The following is a 19,575-nucleotide window of genomic DNA, read 5'->3' on the forward strand; positions in this document are numbered from 1 at the left end:
ATCTGATTTACAACAGCTGGTTTGGGGATTCTAAAACGATGCTAATACCAGCCCGGTACTGCGCTCCCTGAGGGCGGAGCTGTTGGGTATCTGGGTCTCCAGGACTCGAGCAATGGCTTGGAGAATAGGGTCAGAATAGTAGGAATCTGGAAGATTGCATCCCTAAAGTCGCAGCTCGGGCCTTTCCATGCAGCACCAGGGCGCGGAGGAGGGGGGAAGCTCCATAGATTTCCAGCTGGTCTCCTCTATCATGTTGAACCTAAAGAAACAGTCTCACAGAATAAATTAAAAACAACTTTAATCTAGAATTCTCGGTCCGTAGAGTCCCGTAGGGATGGCAGTTGTATTTTGCTTTGGCCTCTTTCAGCATTGGGTCTCTCCACCTCCCCCAATCCCACCCCCAAAGCACTGGGCAACATGGTTCAAGCCGACTGCATTCTCTGTGTGCAGGGCCCGCCTGCACTGCAGGGAGGGTTCGGGAGGAGTCGATTGTGTTATTTTATTTCTTTATTTACTTTAGGTTGGAATCGAGGAGAAGTCGTCTCTGTGGGACTCAGGCCGCAAGTGAGTCGAAGTTATGTACAGGAGGCTGCGGTCGCTACCTGGGCCAGGAGGCCCGTTGGGCCATGGCTAAAGAGGGAAGGCCCCCGAGCGCGGCCGGGGGTTAGACTGGTAGCGGGTCTGAGCCCGAGGGAGGTCTGCAGCCGGCCATGGCCCGGCGGCGGCGCCGCGCTTGCATCGCGCTCTTCCTCGTTCTGCTCTTCGCCTTTGGCACCCTCATGGGGCTGCGCACATTGAAGGCTCCCGATGGGCTCCCAGAGCTCGCCCCAGGACTGGAGTTGGGCCCATTTGAGCGCCGTGCCCCCGTGCCCGCTGGGCCCCCAGCAGCAGAGGCGGAGGCAGCCCGTGCTCCGCAGCCACCACCCCCAGCGCCGCCGCGCACAGCTGCGGGCCCGAGCCCTGCCCCGGCTCCTGTACCTGCCCCGGGATCTGGTCCGCCGGTCTACTCGGACCTGCACGTCTTCTACTATTCGTGGTATGGCAGTCCACGGGGCCGGGAGGGCCGCTATGTGCACTGGGACCATGTTATGGTACCGCACTGGGACCCCAAAGTATCTGCCAGCTACCCCAAGGGCCGCCATAGCCCCCCGGATGATCTGGGCTCCAGTTTCTACCCTGAGCTGGGACCCTACAGCTCCAGGGATCCTGAAGTCTTGCGGGAGCATATGAACCAGCTCAAAGCTGCTGCCATCGGTAAGGATCTCCTTCCCCCAAGGCTTCCTGGGCCCCAAACAGGGTCCTCCCTGCCCCCCTCCCCCATGCAAATACACAAAGGACCTTTCCATGGGCCCCAGCTAAGGTAAGGTAAGGGTCCCTCCCCCAGGTAATCTCATATCACCTTCCAAAATACTACCCTCTCAAATTCCCTAAAGCCTCATTTTTCCGATGAAGAACCTTGAGGTCTAGAAGAGTCCAATGATTTGCCCAAGGTCATGCAAGTAATAAGTAGCAGGGCCATGATTCAGCAAGTTGTCTTCTGACTCTTAAATTCAGTGCTTTCCTCTACATTATGCTGCTAAGTAAGCTACTACCCCCACCCCCTCCACATACACCTAAATAGGCAGCCATGCCCTCCCTCCCTGATCCCACATCCTGGTGTCTGAGCCAGGGATATAGGAGAGGCAGTTAAGGGTGTATGCAGGGTCCTAGTCAGGAACTGTCCATTTTGGGAGACACATTGTTTTTAATTTATTAAGAATAAAAATATAAGTTGGGGGGGATTCAAAATCTTTGGCTGGAACCTGGATTGACAGAGCAAATTGGGTTGGGGAAGAGAGTAAATTCAAGCTCGATAGAGGCCATGCTAATGGAGTCTTCATTTTCTGCCTGAGATCTCAGGCAAGTGGAGGTGACAGGGCTGCAAGCTCATTTAAGCAGTTGCATCAGACTTAATAACAAGATGGAGACTTCTTTGAGTTCGTTCCCTGAAAGGGTGTGGGTGTTCACAAAGGCAGGGGAGTGGAGGGCCCCAGTAGTCCTGAAGCACTGAATGACCTCCTTTGCTGCTCTCTAACATAGGCACACAATGTGGCCATTTGAGAAAGAACATTACTCTCTGTTTGTAAGCCGAGAGATTGGCTCCTTGGCCTGCTCTCCCAGTGGCATTGGCAGATGTGTATTATGGGGGTTCTTAAAGAAATTAACTTTGGGGAGAAGATAAATTCTCGTGTCTCAGACACTGGGAGGTAGTCCTCTTAACTACTTCTGATCCCTCTAGATCCTTATTGGCTCCAAGAATCCCTTGGGCTTGGGGAGGTTATTATTTCAGAATTCATCAGTAGAATTTTTCTTGCTATTTTTCACCAAAAAAAAGGAAAAAAGCTTTCTTTCAGAGGAAAAAAAGTTTGGATTGCTAAACACGAGGTTTGCCTCATTTTCTTGTTTAATCGTAGATGGGTCTTTTCTATGTGCTAGGACTGACTTGTATTTCTGCTCACCTGAGGGACAGCTCTTATTCCCCCCCCAAAAGCTGGGGTTTCAGCACCACAACCTGCGGACAGCTCCAGTGCTACTGCATCTTTTGGATTAGACCATTATTTTATTAAATTCTCCTAAATAAAGAGAAGTGGAACAGCCTTGGACTCATTCAGATTTCTCAGAAACATTCCTCCGAAGTTATAGACTGACTTTTTTAGCATTCTAATTAAAATTTATGTCTGTGTAAGTAGGCTAAGGAAGTTGGGCCTGGAACTGTTCCCCTGCAGTAAGCAATAGATTACTTGTCCTAGAAGTCGTTTTGGATCTTATGTTATTAGCTGTATAACCCTAGGATAGTTACTTCCCCTCTCTGAGGTTCGTTTTCCATGCATAAAATGGGGCTGAACAAGACTCATAGGATTGCAGTAAGGAAAATGCTGTCTACACGTGGGCTGTTTTTACTATTTTATGTCATAGGGGTCCTGGTCCTGTCCTGGTACCCACCAGGCATGGCTGATGACAATGGGGAACCCTCGGATGATCTAGTACCTGCTATTCTTGATGCTGCACATCAGTACAGCATCAAGGTGAGTAGATTAAGTGCCTCCTTTCCTTGCTCCAAGTCCTCTTCTGCCTAGCTTTGTGGTGTGGGTGGCATATGGGACCGCTTTGTTTGTTGGGATATGATTATTTTCTTGGGCTCCCCCTTTCCTAAGTGTTCAATCACTTTTCAGGAAGTGGTTGAAGCCAATCAGGGAGAATTTAAAGATGCTCAGGCTTACTGGGTCCCAGAAGCTCTTAGCTCATCTGTAAAATGGAAGGACTTGAACTAGGTGTTCTCAAAGGCAAGTTCCCTTCCAGCTTGAAGACTTTAAAATCTGTAACTAGACTGACCTCCTTTTTCCACGCCTGAGCTAAGGCGCCATCTCCTGAACCCCCGGTTGTAACTTTTCTTCATTCTCAAATTACTTTGTGTTTTTCTTGCCTGTTTACACTTATTAAGGGTTTACCATGTGCCAGGCACTGGGCTAAGCCTTGGGGATACAAGGGAAAGCAAAACCCAGCTCCTGCCCCAACGGAGCTCACACTCCCATGAAGGTGACAGTACGCAGATTACTCACATACAAGATGCATATGGGGAACGGAAGGTAATTGCAGAGGGAAGGCACTAGCAATGGGGAGGCCAGCCCTGTAAAAGAATTATCACCTCCCTTTAACAGAAGAGGAAACTGTTCTGTTCAAGGTGTTTATTAAAAGCTAGTATCTAGATAGCACTTTTAGCCTGTTTTGCAAATATTTTATTCTCACCTTTCTCAGAGGAAGGTGCTATTACTATCCCCATTTTACAGATAAGGAAACTGAGGCAGACAGTGATTAGGGGACTTGCCCAGGGTCATACAGCTGGCGTCTAAGTACTAATAATGAATTCTGTTTTTCCTGTCTCCAAGTCTAGCACTCCATCCACTGCACCATCTAATTATTTGTTTTCTAGAACCACACAGCTAGTAAGTGACAGAAATGGGACTTGAACTGAAGTCATAAAGCCATAGGTTTTAGGGCTGGAATAACCTCAGCCTTCAACCAATCCTTGCCCCTAATTTCAGAGCTGGCCCAAAGGGCCCAGTGACTTGCCCAGTTACAGAGAAGTTAGGCTAGTTGGATATTTGAAGCCAGATATGACTCCAAAGCCAGTGCCTTTTTCTTTTTCATTAATACAGCACTTTATCGTCTTTGCCTCTTCTGCTCCAAGAAGTGGTCACTATAGCTGCCTGAAGGTTGTGGCTGCCATGTCAGGCCTAAATACTTTAGTAAGGGATAGCTTCCTTCCTGAAGTGGGGGGAGGAGGCAGTAAAACAGCCTCACTTCCTGTGCTGCTCACTCCAAGCAGGGCAGACGTTCACAACCCACCTCTTATTTTTATCTATGGCAGGTGGCCTTTCACATACAGCCCTACAAGGGTCGGGATGACCAGACACTTCATGACAACGTCAAGTACATCATTGATACGTAAGGCTTTGGATGTGCTGAGCCCAGCATGGGGACTTCCTTGGACCTGAGCAAAAGAATCCCATTCACAACAATTACCTATGCTGGTTAGGGGTGGGGGTGTCCCAGCATGAGGGTTTGGGACATGAGAAACACAAATGTTCCAACATCAAAGGGATAAGGCCAGAGTACTGGGCTGTGGCATGTTCGTAGTGGACTACTCATAGGGTTTACATGCAAGATCAGACATACATACAACCAAACATACAAGCAACCAGACTTGGTTGTAGAACTAGGCTTCACCTTGCTTTGTGTCCTGGACCCCTCAGGCAGTCTTATAAAGTCTATGAAGCCCTTTTCAGAGTCATGTTTTTAAATACATAAAATGCACACAATTACAAAGGAAACCAATTATACTGAAATAGTTATAAAACATTTTTTCAGACTTAAAAGTGTCTAGCAGCTCTGCTCCATCTAGGCTCACACACTGGGCACACATGCTCCTAACAGAGTTTTTGTGTTGCTTTCCACACTTCAGGTATGGATCCCATGGAGCATTTTACCGCTATAAAAACAGCATGGGCAGGAGCCTGCCGCTGTTCTATATCTATGACTCGTACCTTACCCCACCTGAGGCTTGGGCCCACCTCCTCACCCCCTCAGGATCCCACTCGATCAGAAACACTCCCTACGATGGGGTGTTCATCGCCCTGCTGGTGGAAGAGGCACACAAGCGTGACATCTTGTCTGCTGGCTTTGATGGCATGTACACATACTTTGCCTCCAATGGATTCTCCTTTGGCTCCTCCCACCAGAACTGGAAAGCAGTCAAGACTTTTTGTGATGCCAACAATCTGATGTTCATTCCAAGTGTGGGGCCTGGCTATATTGACACCAGCATTAGGCCCTGGAACAATCACAATACCCGAAACCGGGTCAATGGCAAGTACTATGAGACGGCCCTGCAGGCAGCCCTCACAGTGAGGCCCGAGATTGTCTCCATTACTTCCTTTAATGAGTGGCATGAAGGGACCCAGATTGAGAAGGCCATCCCCAAGAAGACCCTCACCCGCCTCTACCTGGACTACCTGCCCCACCAACCTAACTTGTACCTGCAGCTGACTCGGCGCTGGGCCGAGCATTTCATTAAAGAGAAGGAACAATGGTTGATGTGACTGGATCTGCAGACTAAAGTAAATGGAGTTGAGGAAACACCTGAGTCCCAGATATATGGAAAGGAGTTGGACTGTGGCACAACTGAATGAGGCCACAGAAACCTTCATCTCCGAGCTAGGAGCACTGGAGCTCTTGGGTGTTGCCTCTGGTGATGAGGCCAGATGTGGAGAACGAAAGAATCAAGCTCCTTAGGTTGGGATAGTGTGGTGGGTTGTCCACTCAGTAGCAGTTAACAGTTGGCTGGGGACAGACACAGTCTTACTGGCATCTGAGCCAGCATTAGGACATTCAGTAAAGCTCCAAATTCCTTTCTAGACTTGAACTTTGCTACAGTAGGTCAGCATAAAATGGAGGAGTATTTGTGGTACTTCACAAACAGCTGCTCTGCTCCCAAAACAGTGAGGGCAGGGTTAGGGCTCAGCATGCATCCTAGCCCTTTCTCAAGCCCCACCTCATGCCTTGCTCTTCTCCCTGAGGATAGAAGTGGAAATTATGGTCTGCCTCCTCCAAGAAGCTTTTCCTTATTTTTAAAAGAAAAATTCCATAGTGTATGATTGATGGGCAGAAATCAGTGTGAGAAGGAATCTGAACAATCAACTGCCCTACACAGCAAAGCCTACCTTATAGGCAGGGGCAAAGATGGGGGCTTTCCTTTCCTGAAGTTTACTGAGCCTGGAGGTGGAGTATACTGAGTCCCGTGTTTTGCTTCCTGTGTCCAGAATTATGAGTCTACATGGCTCAAAACTCCTCCTGTTCAGCAACAAAACAAAACCTGTTATTCAGGGGATTCATCTGGCTTGCAGAATGCTGCAGGTTGATGGGACAGTAGTGAGAAAGAGATGGCATTAATGGTTCTTTTGGGTGCCTCCAGCTCACACATCCCTGTTTGCAAAAATTTTAAGTAATGAACCCCACCCAGTAGAGCCACTTTTCAGTGCTACTGTGATTTGTATTAATTAAATAAATGTCAAGTGCTCTCTTTTTTAGTCAGAAGTGTTCCTTACACCATTAGTGTAAACGACCCTCAATGATCTATCTAGTTCCAACTTCATTTTGCAGGTGGGAATATATGTCCAGGAAGGAGAATCCACAAGTCCAAGGGAAGGAGTTTAGTACTGGCAAAGACAGAACTAAGACCTAGGTCTTCCTATTTCTACCTGCTTGGCAGTTCATGGCACGGGACAGAGAGCATTGGGTCTGGAGTCAAGAAGGCTTGAGTTCAAATCAAGCCTCACTCACTGTGTGAACCCAGGCAAGTAATTCCCGTGTGCCTCTTTCTTAACTGTAAAACGGGGAAAATAGCACCTACCTCGGCAGGTGGTTATGAGGAACAAATGAAACAGTGGTAAAAGCCATTTAGCAGTGTCTGGCATGTAGTGGGCCCTATAGAAGTGCTAATTCCTCTCCCTTCCCCCACTCCAAGCTTGTTTTACTATGACATTTCATTCTGAATTTGTGATAAATCTGGAGACACGCTGGGCTGAAACATTTAAACTTGTAAAGTTTCAAAAACATTTGCTCTGTAGTATACTCTCCACTCTGCCCTGCAGGTAGGGGCTCACAGGGAGGACTCCTTTAAATTACAAGTAAACCACTGCATTACCTAGGAGGATCTTCTTTAAAGCTGCTGTCAAGAGGCCTACCTGGCAACCCTGGCTGAGTTAATGAGAAGTATTGTAGTAACTGACATTTAAGTAGCTCTCTGAGATAGGCAAACATTTGGCATTCGTTGCCTTGTTTGAATCTCACCACTCTGAAGGAAGTACTTTAGGTAAACAAGTGTTTCCATCTCAGCTTATGAGGAAACTGAGGTTCACTGAGGAAGGATCAAGTGCCAGAGGAAGGACAGGAAGCCAGGCATCCCCCAACTATGGCCATCATTCTTTCTAGTGAACTCTATTAGAGCTCAATTGGCATCCAACTGAAAATACTTAAGGATTCCAACCATCATCAATATGGCAGTGGTGTTCATACCCAGGGAGACATAAAGTCGCTGTGATCAAAAAATCTATTCCCCTGCAACAAATCATGTGGCAATGATCCTTTCCCAATTCTGCTCTCAATGTCTCCAGAAGCAACTGCTTTTGCAGCCTCCAACACTGCTTATGTCCAGCCAGGTCCTGTACTTCACAAAGAAAAATCAAAGCCATCTGTCACAAGCTCCCCCTCTCCTATTTCACACCTAGAAAATAATCAGCATCATTTCTCCTTTTGTCCTTTCCTCTGGACTCTAGGAAATGGCCTTCCTTCTCCTCTCAATCCCACCCCTCCCCAAATCTTCTCCAGGAGCTTGCCCCCCTCAAGCACTCCCTCCTTGCTCTCATCAATCTTTCCTTAATTCATATCTCCCTCCCCTAACACCTAAAACATTCAAACAGCTCTCTTTCACTCTTAAAAAAAAATCTTCCCATGACCTCTCATCCCCAACAGATAAAATTCCTAAATGAAACTATACAGTCCTAATGTTTCCTAAACTATTGATGACCAAATTCCTGTTAGATACCTTTACTTTTAGTAATCTTAAATGCAACATGATCAATATCAAACTATTTCCTCCCCCAACCCTTGCAAGTATCTCTTGTAAGATACTCTTGCAAGTATCATAACTGTGGCCATCAGGACAGCATCAAGTTAATCAACAAGCATTTATTAAGCATTTACATGCCGGATATTGTGCTCATCACTGGGAATACAAAAGGAAAACAAAAAATCCTCCCTGTTTTTACGGAACTCCCAGTCTAATGAAGGAGACACACACATGAGATACACAGGACAACTTGGAGGTACTCTCAGAAGGAAGGCACTAGGACTAAGGGGGCTTAGGAAAGACAGTGGGGCTTCAGCTGAGACCTGAAGGGAGGTAGGAGGTAGGAGTAAAGAGGGTGTGAATTCTAGGCATGAGAGAACAGCCAGTGAAGATTCATGAGTCCAGAGATGGAATGTTGTTGAGGAACAGAAAGGAGACCGGCTGTCACTGGACTGCAGAGTATATGGAAAAAATAAGGTGTAAGATGACTGAAAAAATTAAGAAGAAACCAGGTTATGAATGGCTTTAAATGCCAAAATTTTTCCAACTGGTCATCCTTACTCAATCCGCATACCCTATCAATTGGTGAGTCTTGCCAAGCCTAATTTCCCAACACTGAGCTCATTCAATCGTTTGTCTGTTACTCTGCCATATCTTGCTATCTCATCTGGAATATTACAATAACCTTATAATCAGCATCTCTGCTACTAGACTCCCAACCTTCGTCTCCATTCATCCTCCACAAACTTCCCAAATGGATATTCTCAAAACAGATCTGACCATTACTCTCCTTAAAAATCTTTCCATGGCTCCCTACTGTCTCTGTGACCAAATCTAGACTCTTCAGGTTAGCCTTTAAAGCCCAATACAACCTAGTTCCAACATAAGCTTTCAGTTTCATTTTATATCATTCTCCTTTACTTCTGTTCCACTCACACTGGCATCTGTTCCAGCAGTGGGTATCCTGCCTGTGTCTTTGCATAGGCCTTTCCCCACACTTGTAATGAACTCTATTCTCATTGTTGACTTTTTCAAAAGTGCTCCCTCCTTCCATTAAGGTGCTAACAGCACTTCCTGCCCTAGGCCCTTCACAGGCCCCATTCCCATATTAGCGTTCCTTCTCTCCTGAAATTATTTTCAGGATTTTACCTTTTGTTAATCTGCACGTACATTGCAACATCCTAACAGAATTTCCTTGAGGGAAGAAATCATTTCCTTTTTTTGTTTTCCTGGAATATCTGTCACCCAACAGTGCCAGGGACAGAGTAAGGCTTCATAAACGGTGGCTGAATGTAATGGTTAGGCCATGCCTCAAAAGCCAGAGACCCTGTCACTCACTGAGCCCAGATTCAAAGCCTTTCCACACTGACACTTCCAGATTCCTCTTCCTGATGAAAACGGACTTCAAGAGCCCAAAAGAACAATCACACCATGACTTCAGTGGAGGTGGACATCCTGATATTTTAGAAGTCTAAACCTCATATTGGTCACGTCTCAGACTTGATTTCTGATTATCAGCCAAACAAGTAAGGTTTTACTCCGCCATCTTATCTCACTACGGGATTCCCTGGCATTTAGAATACCACTGATCTCTGCAGGTAAAAGGAAGAGAGGGCAGAGAAGATAAGAAGCATTTTCATAGTGCCTACTATGAGCCAGACACCACACCAAGCACTTTATAATTTTATCTCATTTGGAAACAGACACTGCCCCAAGAAGTAATACAGAGCATAACCAATGCCTTTTGAGATTTTACTTTCTTCTAGTTCCAACCCCACTAGCAAAAAAACAAGACATTGGTCACTTGGTACTAATAATAACAGTCACAAGGCCCTGGCCTATGCTACCAGCCAGGGACCCAGATGGGGGATCTCTCCAGACCTCAAACCTTTGGAGGAAAGAGAAGCAAATGCTTAGACCACTTTCCCAAAAGTGAACCACTTATTCCAATGTCAGAATAAGGCCATCCTCAGGAACTTATAAAACCAACACTGAATGTAATCGTGTCTCTTTTCCCATCAAACCAATGGAAAGAATCAGCTATATTATAAGTTCAGAGAAGCAGAGTCTGAGGTTCCCTCGAAATCTCCAAGACTTGAAGAGTTAAGGCTGTAGAAGTGGCCCCAATGACCTCATTAAACAAGGTCACACCAAATGACAGACACACAGTGCCTAGCTCCAGTCCTTGTAATCTCTTCCTCCCTTTTCATGAGCAGGGCTCTGAAGGAACCAAGCCGTACTTCTTCTGAAGGATAGCTGCAGTCTGGGTCAGTGCACTAGAGGAAGCAACAAAGGACAAAATACGTTTTAATCCTGAAGACTCTTATACAACAAGAATTTCCTAAATCATAAGTTTCACCCTTCTCTTTTTACCAGAGGGGAGAAAAAAAACCCCACCCCTTTTCTACCCACTCTGAGAGAACACACATACCAGCCTGGTCGAATAATTCTGTACTTTCCAGGAACTGACAAGTCTACCACTGTGGAGCCAAGTCGACATTCAGGACTTTTTACATCTCCAATTGGTCCTCCATCAATGACTAAGGACAACTGAGGCCAGAGATCCTGGAACTCCTGAAGATAACACAAATAAGGTTAGGGTGAACACTCACCAATGCTCTCTACAACGATCATGCATTGTACACACCTTCTAAGTAACACAGAGCAAAACCAAAGTTGTCTAACTACAAAACACCAAATCATTAAAGGGTTTGTTTACTACAACTCTGTTCTATACAAGATTTCCAGCTGTTTAGGCGATTTCCTGAAGCTGCTATGCACAGATGCTTATACAATAATAACCTGCTGAAATGTTCAAGTTCTCCATAGCAGCAACCCAAATTAGTATAAAAACAGAATCACTCCAGTGAATCCTGCTCTCCTCTTTTCTCATCTCTGAAGTAGGGGTTAGGGGGGAGTGAGTGAAGGCGAGAAAGCTTAGCCCCTTGTGGGGTCCTGATTGGGAAAAAAACAAAAACTTAAACTCTGTGAAAGGTGGAAGGAAACATGAACATAGTGACCTGTTAATAAATCATAACTTAGATACCAAATCATAGTTTTGTATTGAGTTCAAACTTAGATACCATGACCTATGAAAGGCATAACAAGAATATCATGACCCGTATGTGATCAATACATGATAAATACACACACTTATGTTTGGGCATAACATTAGCTTAACGCCCAAAGCTCATTACTAAGCAAAAACCCCAAAATATTCACCAATCAGTAGTGATGTACTTACTCTCTAGCTCCTCCTCCTTTTGTCTATTTTCTATAATTACTACAGTGATTTTGGGGGTTCTTTAGCAGGGATGCACCAAACTGTCTGGCCGTCACCCCAGACTGAATATTTCTCGTTCATAAGTATTTGTAATAATTGATTAAACAACTGCCTATAGTCAATCTGGAGATACTTGGTCTCTTCCTTTGGTATCAAAAGAATACCCCTGGGGCGGCCAGGTAGCACAGTGAGTAAGAGCACCAGCCCCAGAGTTGGGATGACCTGGGATCGAATCCAGGCTCTGATACTTAGCACCACACCCAGAAACACCTGCCTGTGTAACCTTGAGCAAGTTACTTAACCCCAATTGCTTAAAAAAGAATACCCCGTGGTTATGGAGGAGGTACAGTGTCCTGGGGAATTCTGCACTTTATACCCCTAATAAGTACAAATGCCACAAAGGGTATCAGACTAATGATATTACAAGAGGAATGAAAATTACAACATAATGCAAATAACTATTCAGTCTAAATTAATTCACAGATTCAGTGCTATATTAAGTTGCTAAGGAGGGATATAAAAAGTCCCAGCCTCATATAGTCTGTGTACTTTTCAGATTTGTGGGTGCCAAGAGACATCATAAGCCAATGACTTAACAACCAGATAAAAAATCAAGGGGGATTTCCTTCTAAAGTGCTATTATATCCTTGCTGTTTATTCTTGCTGTGTTACAACAAAGTAAACCTCCTTTGTCAAATGTTTAAAAAAAATTGCAAAGGAGTTACTTTTTAGGATTAGACAAAAGTCATCAAGGATGAACAAAGGGTCTAGAACCTCAAGGGAAATAATGGGGAGGAAAAGTAGGAATGAAGGGGACATAGGATCACCAGATCTCAAACTTGCAGAGGAAAAAGGAGCAAGTGCTTAGACTACTTTCCCAAAAGTGAGCCATTCATTCCAATGCCAGAACAAGGCCACCTTCAGGAACTTCTAAAACAAACACTGAATAGAATTATGTCTTTTTCCATTAAAGTACTGGAAAATCAGTCTCACAGCACAGATAAGCAAAGTCTGAAGTATTTTTGCAATATTACCAGTATTATAAAGGAGTAATCTTTGAAACTATTTGGTAACTGTATCTTGTAATTGGGGAATAAACAAATTTTGAATGTGAATGTAAGGTATACTGTGCTATAAGAAATGATGAATATGAGAAATACAAAAAAAGTTTGATAATACTTGTAAGAAGTGAAGTACAGGGAAGAAACCCAAGTCAGGAGAATATATAATGACCACAGTGACTTAGATGAAAATTAACATTAAAAAACTTCAGAAAAACATTAAACTGGATGACCAATTTTCCTTCAGAGGAGCTTTGGGTACAGAAGGTTGCATAAGCTATCAGAGGTGTCGCTGTATTTGGTTTTCAGGGTAGGGCCTTGTAAAGGTAATGAGAATTTGAAGATCTTTCCTGCCCCTTGATTGGCCTAGGGGGAATTTGAAGACCTTCCCTGCTTGGAAAATAAACTCTGCCCCCAATAGACTGAATGTAGTCACAAGGAGCCTGTGGTGGGAGGAGTTTACTGAAGGGTAGAGCAGAGCCACAGGAAGCTGGGAGCCAGAGCTATTGAGAAGGCAGGAGAGAGAGGAGCTCAGGCAAGGAGATAGAGAGGTTTGTGAAAAAATACTGATCTTATATTGGTTTGTGGGAAGGCTGAAGGATGGCATGGGTCTCTGTGTTGTTATGACTTGTCAATTTCTTTACTATTAGGATGGAATCGGCTTACCAGTTTTGGGATTCAGTTTTCTGGTGTCTAAATGCATGCTTCAGTTCTGTCCTCTATATGAAAAGTTTGTTATATTTTGCAATGGAACATCATGCGATATTTATAGTCATGGTCTTTATCATGATTGCGGGTGCTGTAAATATTGCACTGGTACTACAGGCCTCTTTTAATGTTTTTCACTTAAATTTATTGGGGGGGGGGGGGGGGAGAGCATGGGAGGGAGAGGAGTCTATAATTAGACTCCACAGGTATATTAATGTGGCTCTGCCCTTTAGGAAAGGTGGAACAGGGCATGGCTTCTTTCCCACTCAACACGGAATACACAGAAGCTTCAAGGTAGAGTGGAAAGAAAACTGAACTTGAAGTTATAGGACCTGAATTCAAATCCCAGCCTTGTCCCTCACTACTACCTATGTGATCTTGGAGAACTTATTTAACCTCTCTAGACTTTTTTTTTTTTAATCTATAAAACTGGAGTACTGGACTAGATATCCTCCAAAGTCCCTTCTGGTTCTAGATCTATGATTCTAATCAAGAGGTAAAAGCAGTGACTTTTCCTGTGGTCACAGAGCCAGGGGAAGAGAAGCTAATCATCTCAGTCCAGAGCTCTCTAAAGGTTCTGATACATCTATAGCCTGTGGTGAAATCACCAATAGTTCAGGGAGGAGGGAGCACACAGTGACAAAACTTACCTTAACATTCAATGAACTTGGCTGTGAGCTAATGTTGGCACTGGTGAGAGCAATGGGTCCTGAAAATGTCTGAGCCAAATCTCTCATGAAGGCATGATCGGGTATCCGAATACCTACAAGCTACATGGCAAATAAAACAGTCAAGAAGCCTGAAGCTGGGAAAAGCACAAGAATCTATTGAAATCAACTGTCAGATCCTGAGCCATTAAGGAATTAAGTAGGAGATGGAAAATCAGGCAGTAGAGTGCAATGGAAAGAGCAGAAGCCCAGGTTTCTGTGTTTTAGTCCCAACTCTGCCACAAATTCACTATCAGTTTCCCTATCTGTAAAATGGGTAGTATAGGGCTGGTCTGAATGAGATGGCTTGAGTCCCTCCACAGATTACACTTTTCAGTTTTGTACTCACTGGGGTAAAAGGATTCAGGTCCTTGTTGAGCTCTCCTGAACGCTCCATTACCAGGGTCACAGGACCAGGCAGCAGATCCTCCAGGAGGTCTCGGGGGACCTTCACCTGGCAATACCTGGGTAAGAATAAAAAAAAAAAAACTCAGTGTCTGAGGAACAGTCACTGCAGGTCAGCCCTGGATTAACACCACATATCCCTGCAGCACGTGATGGCTAACAGTGACCACCCAAACCCTGCCTCTTTCTAATGACATTCACTCTGGCTCCCAACCTTTAGGGTCTGGGCTGCCTCATACTCCAGCCCTTAGCCTGTCACTTCAGGCCCTTAACAGCCTGGTGCCACAGATGCCCTACCCTCTGCCCCAGCTCTGTACCTTTATTCATGCCACTACTTATGTTTAGAACATCCACTCTACTGTTGAAAACCTATCTATCCTTCAAAGTACAGCTAAAACTTTCATTTCCTTCATTTTTTTCTGTGGGCTAAATGTGAGTCAATGTTAAATGCACTGAAGGTAGATTTAGTCTATTTTTCAAATGTCTTAATAATGTTCTATATGATTAGCCTATCACTGTCTAATACCACAACTGAGTTCTAAATAGATACTCAACCTTAATTTAAAGTTTTTGTCATAAAAAAAGAGAAGAATGGAAGGAAACATCATGCACAACTATGCTAGGTTTACTTAACTAAACAAGAGACAAAAGTGATCATTGAAGAAAATAATGATAATAATTATTATAATTGGCCCTCACAGTTACCACTGGGAAAGTAATTCCTGTGGAGAAGGGACCATTCAACACCCCAACTGCCAGCCAACTCCCAGTCACAGTGCAAGCAAGACAACCCAGCCGAAGCAGTAAGATATTCTAAATTAGGAGAGATGAGGCAGAATGTGCCACAAAGATTAGGCCACCACCACTTTGATCACAATCTCCCTTCAGACGGATGAACCCAGCACAGGACTTTGAATGCCAAGAGAATGCCTTGAATGCCATGGGAATAGATGCCTCAACCACCAGACCTGCCTCTAGCCCAGATCAATGAGGAGAGAAATCATTGCCTGGAAGAGGCATAACTTCCTCATCACCGCAGTAACAATGGTTGACAAACTGCCACCAAGAGGCTGATAATAGGCACAAGAGGCCTGGGAGTAGCAGCAACTCCCTGGGACCACCAGTTCTACTTTTAGCCCATAAGAAGCAATTCCTGTGGACTGAAGGGGCCAACCATCCCTACCAAGTATCAACCAAGTACTACTCACAGGGCACACAATGCATACTAGCTAAGGCAGCATGACATTGAGGTAGAGACAGGAAGCAAGATGTTAAAAGCCAGGTCAAACAACCACCACCTTGATCACCATTTCTCCTGATGGAGATAGTTTAGGACCCTGAACCCAACCAAGAACCTTGGGAATAACTATGCTCTTGGTCCACTCCCCACAGGTATCAGCCCAAGAAGTACCCCATGGTGATGGAGCCTTGTAACTGCTCCTAGAGATGCTCTAGCCATATCCACTCACGACCTGGAAAGTCATTGCTACCAAAATCTTTGGCACTGTCAAATAGTTCGGTGTCAAAAACTGATGATTCTACCAGTGGAAACTGACAAGAGGCATTACCATCTGCCTTGCTGCTGCACCCAAAGAACCATGGGACCTTTCCATGTGATTGGAAGCTGAATCTCCCAGATATTTGGGTTCCCCCATTAGACTGTGAACTCACTGAGAGCAGGGACTGTTTTACTTTTCTGTTTGTATGTCCAGCACTCAACACTGTGCTTTGCACACAGTAAGAACTTAACTGATGCTTTAATCACCCATAAAACTATCCACTTCAAATACATAAGAAGTTTTTGTTGCAGTTAAATGTGTCAGAGATGTCTGATGGCCAGCCATGTGAAGGCAGTGGTGTCGTAGCTATAGAGCCAGCCCCAAAGGTCAGGACAACTTGGATTCAAGTGCAGGCTCTGATACATAATGGCTGTGACTCTGGGCAAGTGACTTGATTTCTTGGGGTTCAAGGCTAAGATTATAAGTTTCAAAAAGGTGCCAACCTGTTATGATAAAAGTTTCCTCATCAGAAGTGCTCTCTACCAGTGAAATCACAGGTCTAATCCTTATCCCTAACTCAGTAAAGCTGGAGCAAGGAAAGCAGTTAAACTGGAAAAAATAAGTCTTTGTAGTATCAAGTCTCCCACAATACCCTTTCCTAAAACTGATCATTTCCTCCTCTGAATCTCTAGCACATTTTGTCTATATCACTCTCAGCCAATCATCCTCTGTCCAGAATTACAGATTTTTGAGGTTTTAGGACTATAAGCCTTTTGAAGACAAAAACATTACCTTAAGGAGCAACATACTACACAGCAGGGATATAACACCCTAAAGGTTTGAGGAAATGAACTGAATTCCCTCACTTCTGAAGCATTTTTGCATACATGGATCCCTAGCTATATAAATGGTCTGACCAGCCCTTTGAAGCTGATGGTTTATGTTCACAGAATAATAGTAACAATAAGCTACCACTCATATAGCTTTCAGGTTTTCGAAATGCTTTAGAAGTATTACCCCATTTCATCTTAACAACAACCCAGGGAGGTGAGCGCTGTCATCAATCCCACTTTGCAGGGGAAGAAACTGAGGCAAACAAGGGTTAAATGACGGGCTTGAGGGTCTGAGGCTGAACTTGAACTCCTGCTTGGGAAGCCTCCCAGGGGCAGCTCCGCCCTGGACTCCCTTCACACCCACTCCCAGAACAGGCTCCTGTCCGGACGCTCGCGGGCGGCAGGTGGGTGTGAAGGGGGGGAGTCCCAGACTCACCGGTAGATGTCAGCCACGCGGCCCAGGCACACGGCCAGCGGCTTGGTCTGGCAGCGGCCCTTCAGGCTGTACACCGCCCCGAGGGCGGCGGAGCAGCAGGCCGAGCAGGCCACGCCGTACAGCGTGTCCGTGGGGACGGCGACCAGTCCACCTGCGCGGAGCGCGGCCACGGCGGCCGACAAGGCTTCCGACCAGCCTGGAAAAACAAGAACAGACGGAGTGGGAGTGGAACCGACAGCTACCCCGCCCACCACGGGCGGCACATGCGCCCCACGGCGGCCCCTCGCGCTAAGACATTTCAGATACTACTAACCCCCCCCTAGCCCGGCGGCGCCTTCGCCCCGCCCCCCCCCCCCCCCCCAGAAAAACAATTCATATTACCCACTACTTCAGCTCAAGCAATGCATGCGCCCCGCAGGGGACGGTTCCCCCTGCCCCTCCACAAATACACTTCCTCCCAGCTCGGGCAGCGCAAGCGCCCCCCATAGGCCCGACTCTCACTAGCAGCGTACTCCCCGCCACAGCTCCGCCCCTCCCCGCCTCCCTCACCTTCCAGGTCTTGCTTGGAGCCCGCGGCCCGACCGGCACGAGAGTCAGCGACACCCCGAGGCAGCTGCAGGAGCCGGGACCCAGGTCCGGAGGGCAGGAGACAACCTACCCTGGGGGTCAGGGACACCTCTCCCAACCCCATGGCTGCGGCCTCCACGGCCGCCAGTACGGCAGGCGGAGGCGTCCGCACCGGCCCCATCGGCGGATAAGCGCTTCCGTGAGGAAGTGATGTCAGCACAGTAGATCCCGCCTGCGCCGCCTTAAAGGGGCAGCGACGCCTCCAGGAATCAGGGAGCCGCAGGGGCGGGGCAAGGAGGGGCTGGCAAAAAAGGGGGCTGGGTTAGAAGGCCCTGAAGCTTGGGTGGGTCACCTGACTTCAAACGAGGGACCAGCATCTATTAAGCACCCACTGTATGCCAGGCACTGTGCTAAGCACTTTATCAATATTATCTCATTTCATCCACCCAACCTAAGTTCTTTGAGGGTCCCATCACTTCGGAACTGTACTAGGCACTTAATAAACATATGTTGAATTGACTGGCTTTGCTGTGTTTCTTAGGCAATTCTCCTAAACCAGTGATCTCCAAACTTTTTTGACTGAGAAGACTAACATTAAAAAAAGAAATTCAAGCAAGCAACCTATAAGGATGCTAATTAGGCAGATGGGTGATGCAGTGCATAGAGTCCTGGGCCTGGAATCCGGAAGATCTGAATTTACATCCTGCCTCAATCACTTAGCTCTATGACCCTGGACAAGTCACTTAACCTCCATCTATCTGCCTGTGTCCTCAAACTGTAAAACAGGATAACAGCACCAGTCTCACAGAATCCCAGTGAAGATCAAGAGATATTTCTAGAGTACCTGGCACATAGTAGGAACTATAGAAATACCAAGTCCCTTCCCAGTATCTGTATATTCACTTATTCAAAAATTGCTTTTCTGGATATGGTCAATTTGTTTGGGAGAGGGGGAAAAACACTTGATGAAATGGAGAATTTTTAATTTTAAAGACACCTGGAGAAGATTGAAAAATTGTACTGTTGTGTCCTTATACTAATAATTATGTACTTTCTAAAACTTACACAAAAATACATTTAAAAGGATGAGATGGGCAGCTAGGTGGCGCGGTGAATAGAGCACTGGCCTTGGAGTCAGGAGGACCTGAGTTCAAATACGGACCCAGACACAACACAAAAACTGACAACTCCAATTTCCCTCCATAAAAGCAAAAGCAAAAAAAAAATGGATGAGATGAAGATGAAACACTTGGTCAGGATCAGTAAGGAGCCACTAGAGCACACAGACCCGAATTTTAGAAAAATCACTTTGATGGCAGCAGAGTAGAGGACAGCTTCTGGAAGAGGCAAATTCACATGAGAAATGAAGAGGGCATGAACTCAGGTGACAGCTGAGAGAGAAGGGGATGGATGTGAGATGTTGCAGAGGGAAGACTGGATGAGTGAGATGAAAGGGAGCAATCAGAAATGGAGTGACCAAAAAGATGGTGATGTCCTCAACAGAAGGGGCAAGTTAGGAAGATGGGTGACTATAGGGGAAAAGATAATGTAATGATTACACTTATAGCCTGGGGGGGGGAGGGGAGAATTCAGGCTAAAATAATCTCATTTAAGAGCTGCCAAGCCTCCCAGAACAAAGGCTGTAACCTATTTTTGAACCCTTTCACCTCTAGTACTCCCTCCTCAGAGCCATATTCTCACCAGCCTCTTTGCCACTGAGCATCCTCCCAACCTCCCCTTCCCACATCTGGAATCCAGGAAGGGGTATGACAATCTACAAAAAGGCAGAAGCAGAGGCTGCCTTCCTAAAAGCCTTACCAAAGTGGGGCAGGAGGAAGGTGGCAAGACCAATGAAAATTTTCTCAGGGGCACTTTTGCAACTTCTTTCTTAGGTGCCCAGGAATCTAAC

At 45.8% G+C, this 19,575-nt stretch overlaps 2 protein-coding genes across 3 annotated transcripts; one reads left to right on the plus strand and one right to left on the minus strand.

Moving 5' to 3' along the window:
• Positions 1 to 400: 400 nt before the first annotated feature.
• On the plus strand, positions 401 to 6,633 carry MANEAL (mannosidase endo-alpha like). Its single transcript, XM_069067971.1, has 4 exons — positions 401 to 1,254; positions 2,956 to 3,065; positions 4,409 to 4,485; positions 5,003 to 6,633. The coding sequence occupies exons 1-4, from the start codon at positions 711 to 713 to the stop codon at positions 5,637 to 5,639; spliced, it is 1,368 nt and encodes a 455-aa protein (XP_068924072.1). The 5' UTR covers positions 401 to 710; the 3' UTR covers positions 5,640 to 6,633.
• A 1,633-nt stretch (positions 6,634 to 8,266) lies between these two features.
• YRDC (yrdC N6-threonylcarbamoyltransferase domain containing) lies at positions 8,267 to 17,905 on the minus strand. 2 transcript variants are annotated; one of them, XM_069067972.1, is made up of 6 exons: positions 17,649 to 17,897; positions 17,100 to 17,295; positions 14,276 to 14,390; positions 13,870 to 13,989; positions 10,599 to 10,741; positions 8,267 to 10,443 (listed from the first exon to the last, which is right to left on the minus strand). In XM_069067972.1, exons 1-6 carry the CDS (start codon positions 17,845 to 17,847, stop codon positions 10,374 to 10,376), a joined length of 843 nt encoding a protein of 280 aa, XP_068924073.1. In that variant the 5' UTR covers positions 17,848 to 17,897; the 3' UTR covers positions 8,267 to 10,373. The 2 variants fall into 2 exon arrangements, with proteins under 2 accessions (XP_068924073.1, XP_068924074.1); XM_069067973.1 differs by lacking the exon at positions 13,870 to 13,989 and having other exon boundaries at positions 17,649 to 17,905.
• Positions 17,906 to 19,575: the final 1,670 nt, after the last annotated feature.

The sequence above is a fragment of the Petaurus breviceps genome, unplaced genomic scaffold (genome assembly GCF_028583685.1).
Source record: "Petaurus breviceps papuanus isolate PSGF00001 unplaced genomic scaffold, PetGlider_PUasm1.0 90760, whole genome shotgun sequence".
Lineage (NCBI taxonomy): Eukaryota > Metazoa > Chordata > Mammalia > Diprotodontia > Petauridae > Petaurus > Petaurus breviceps.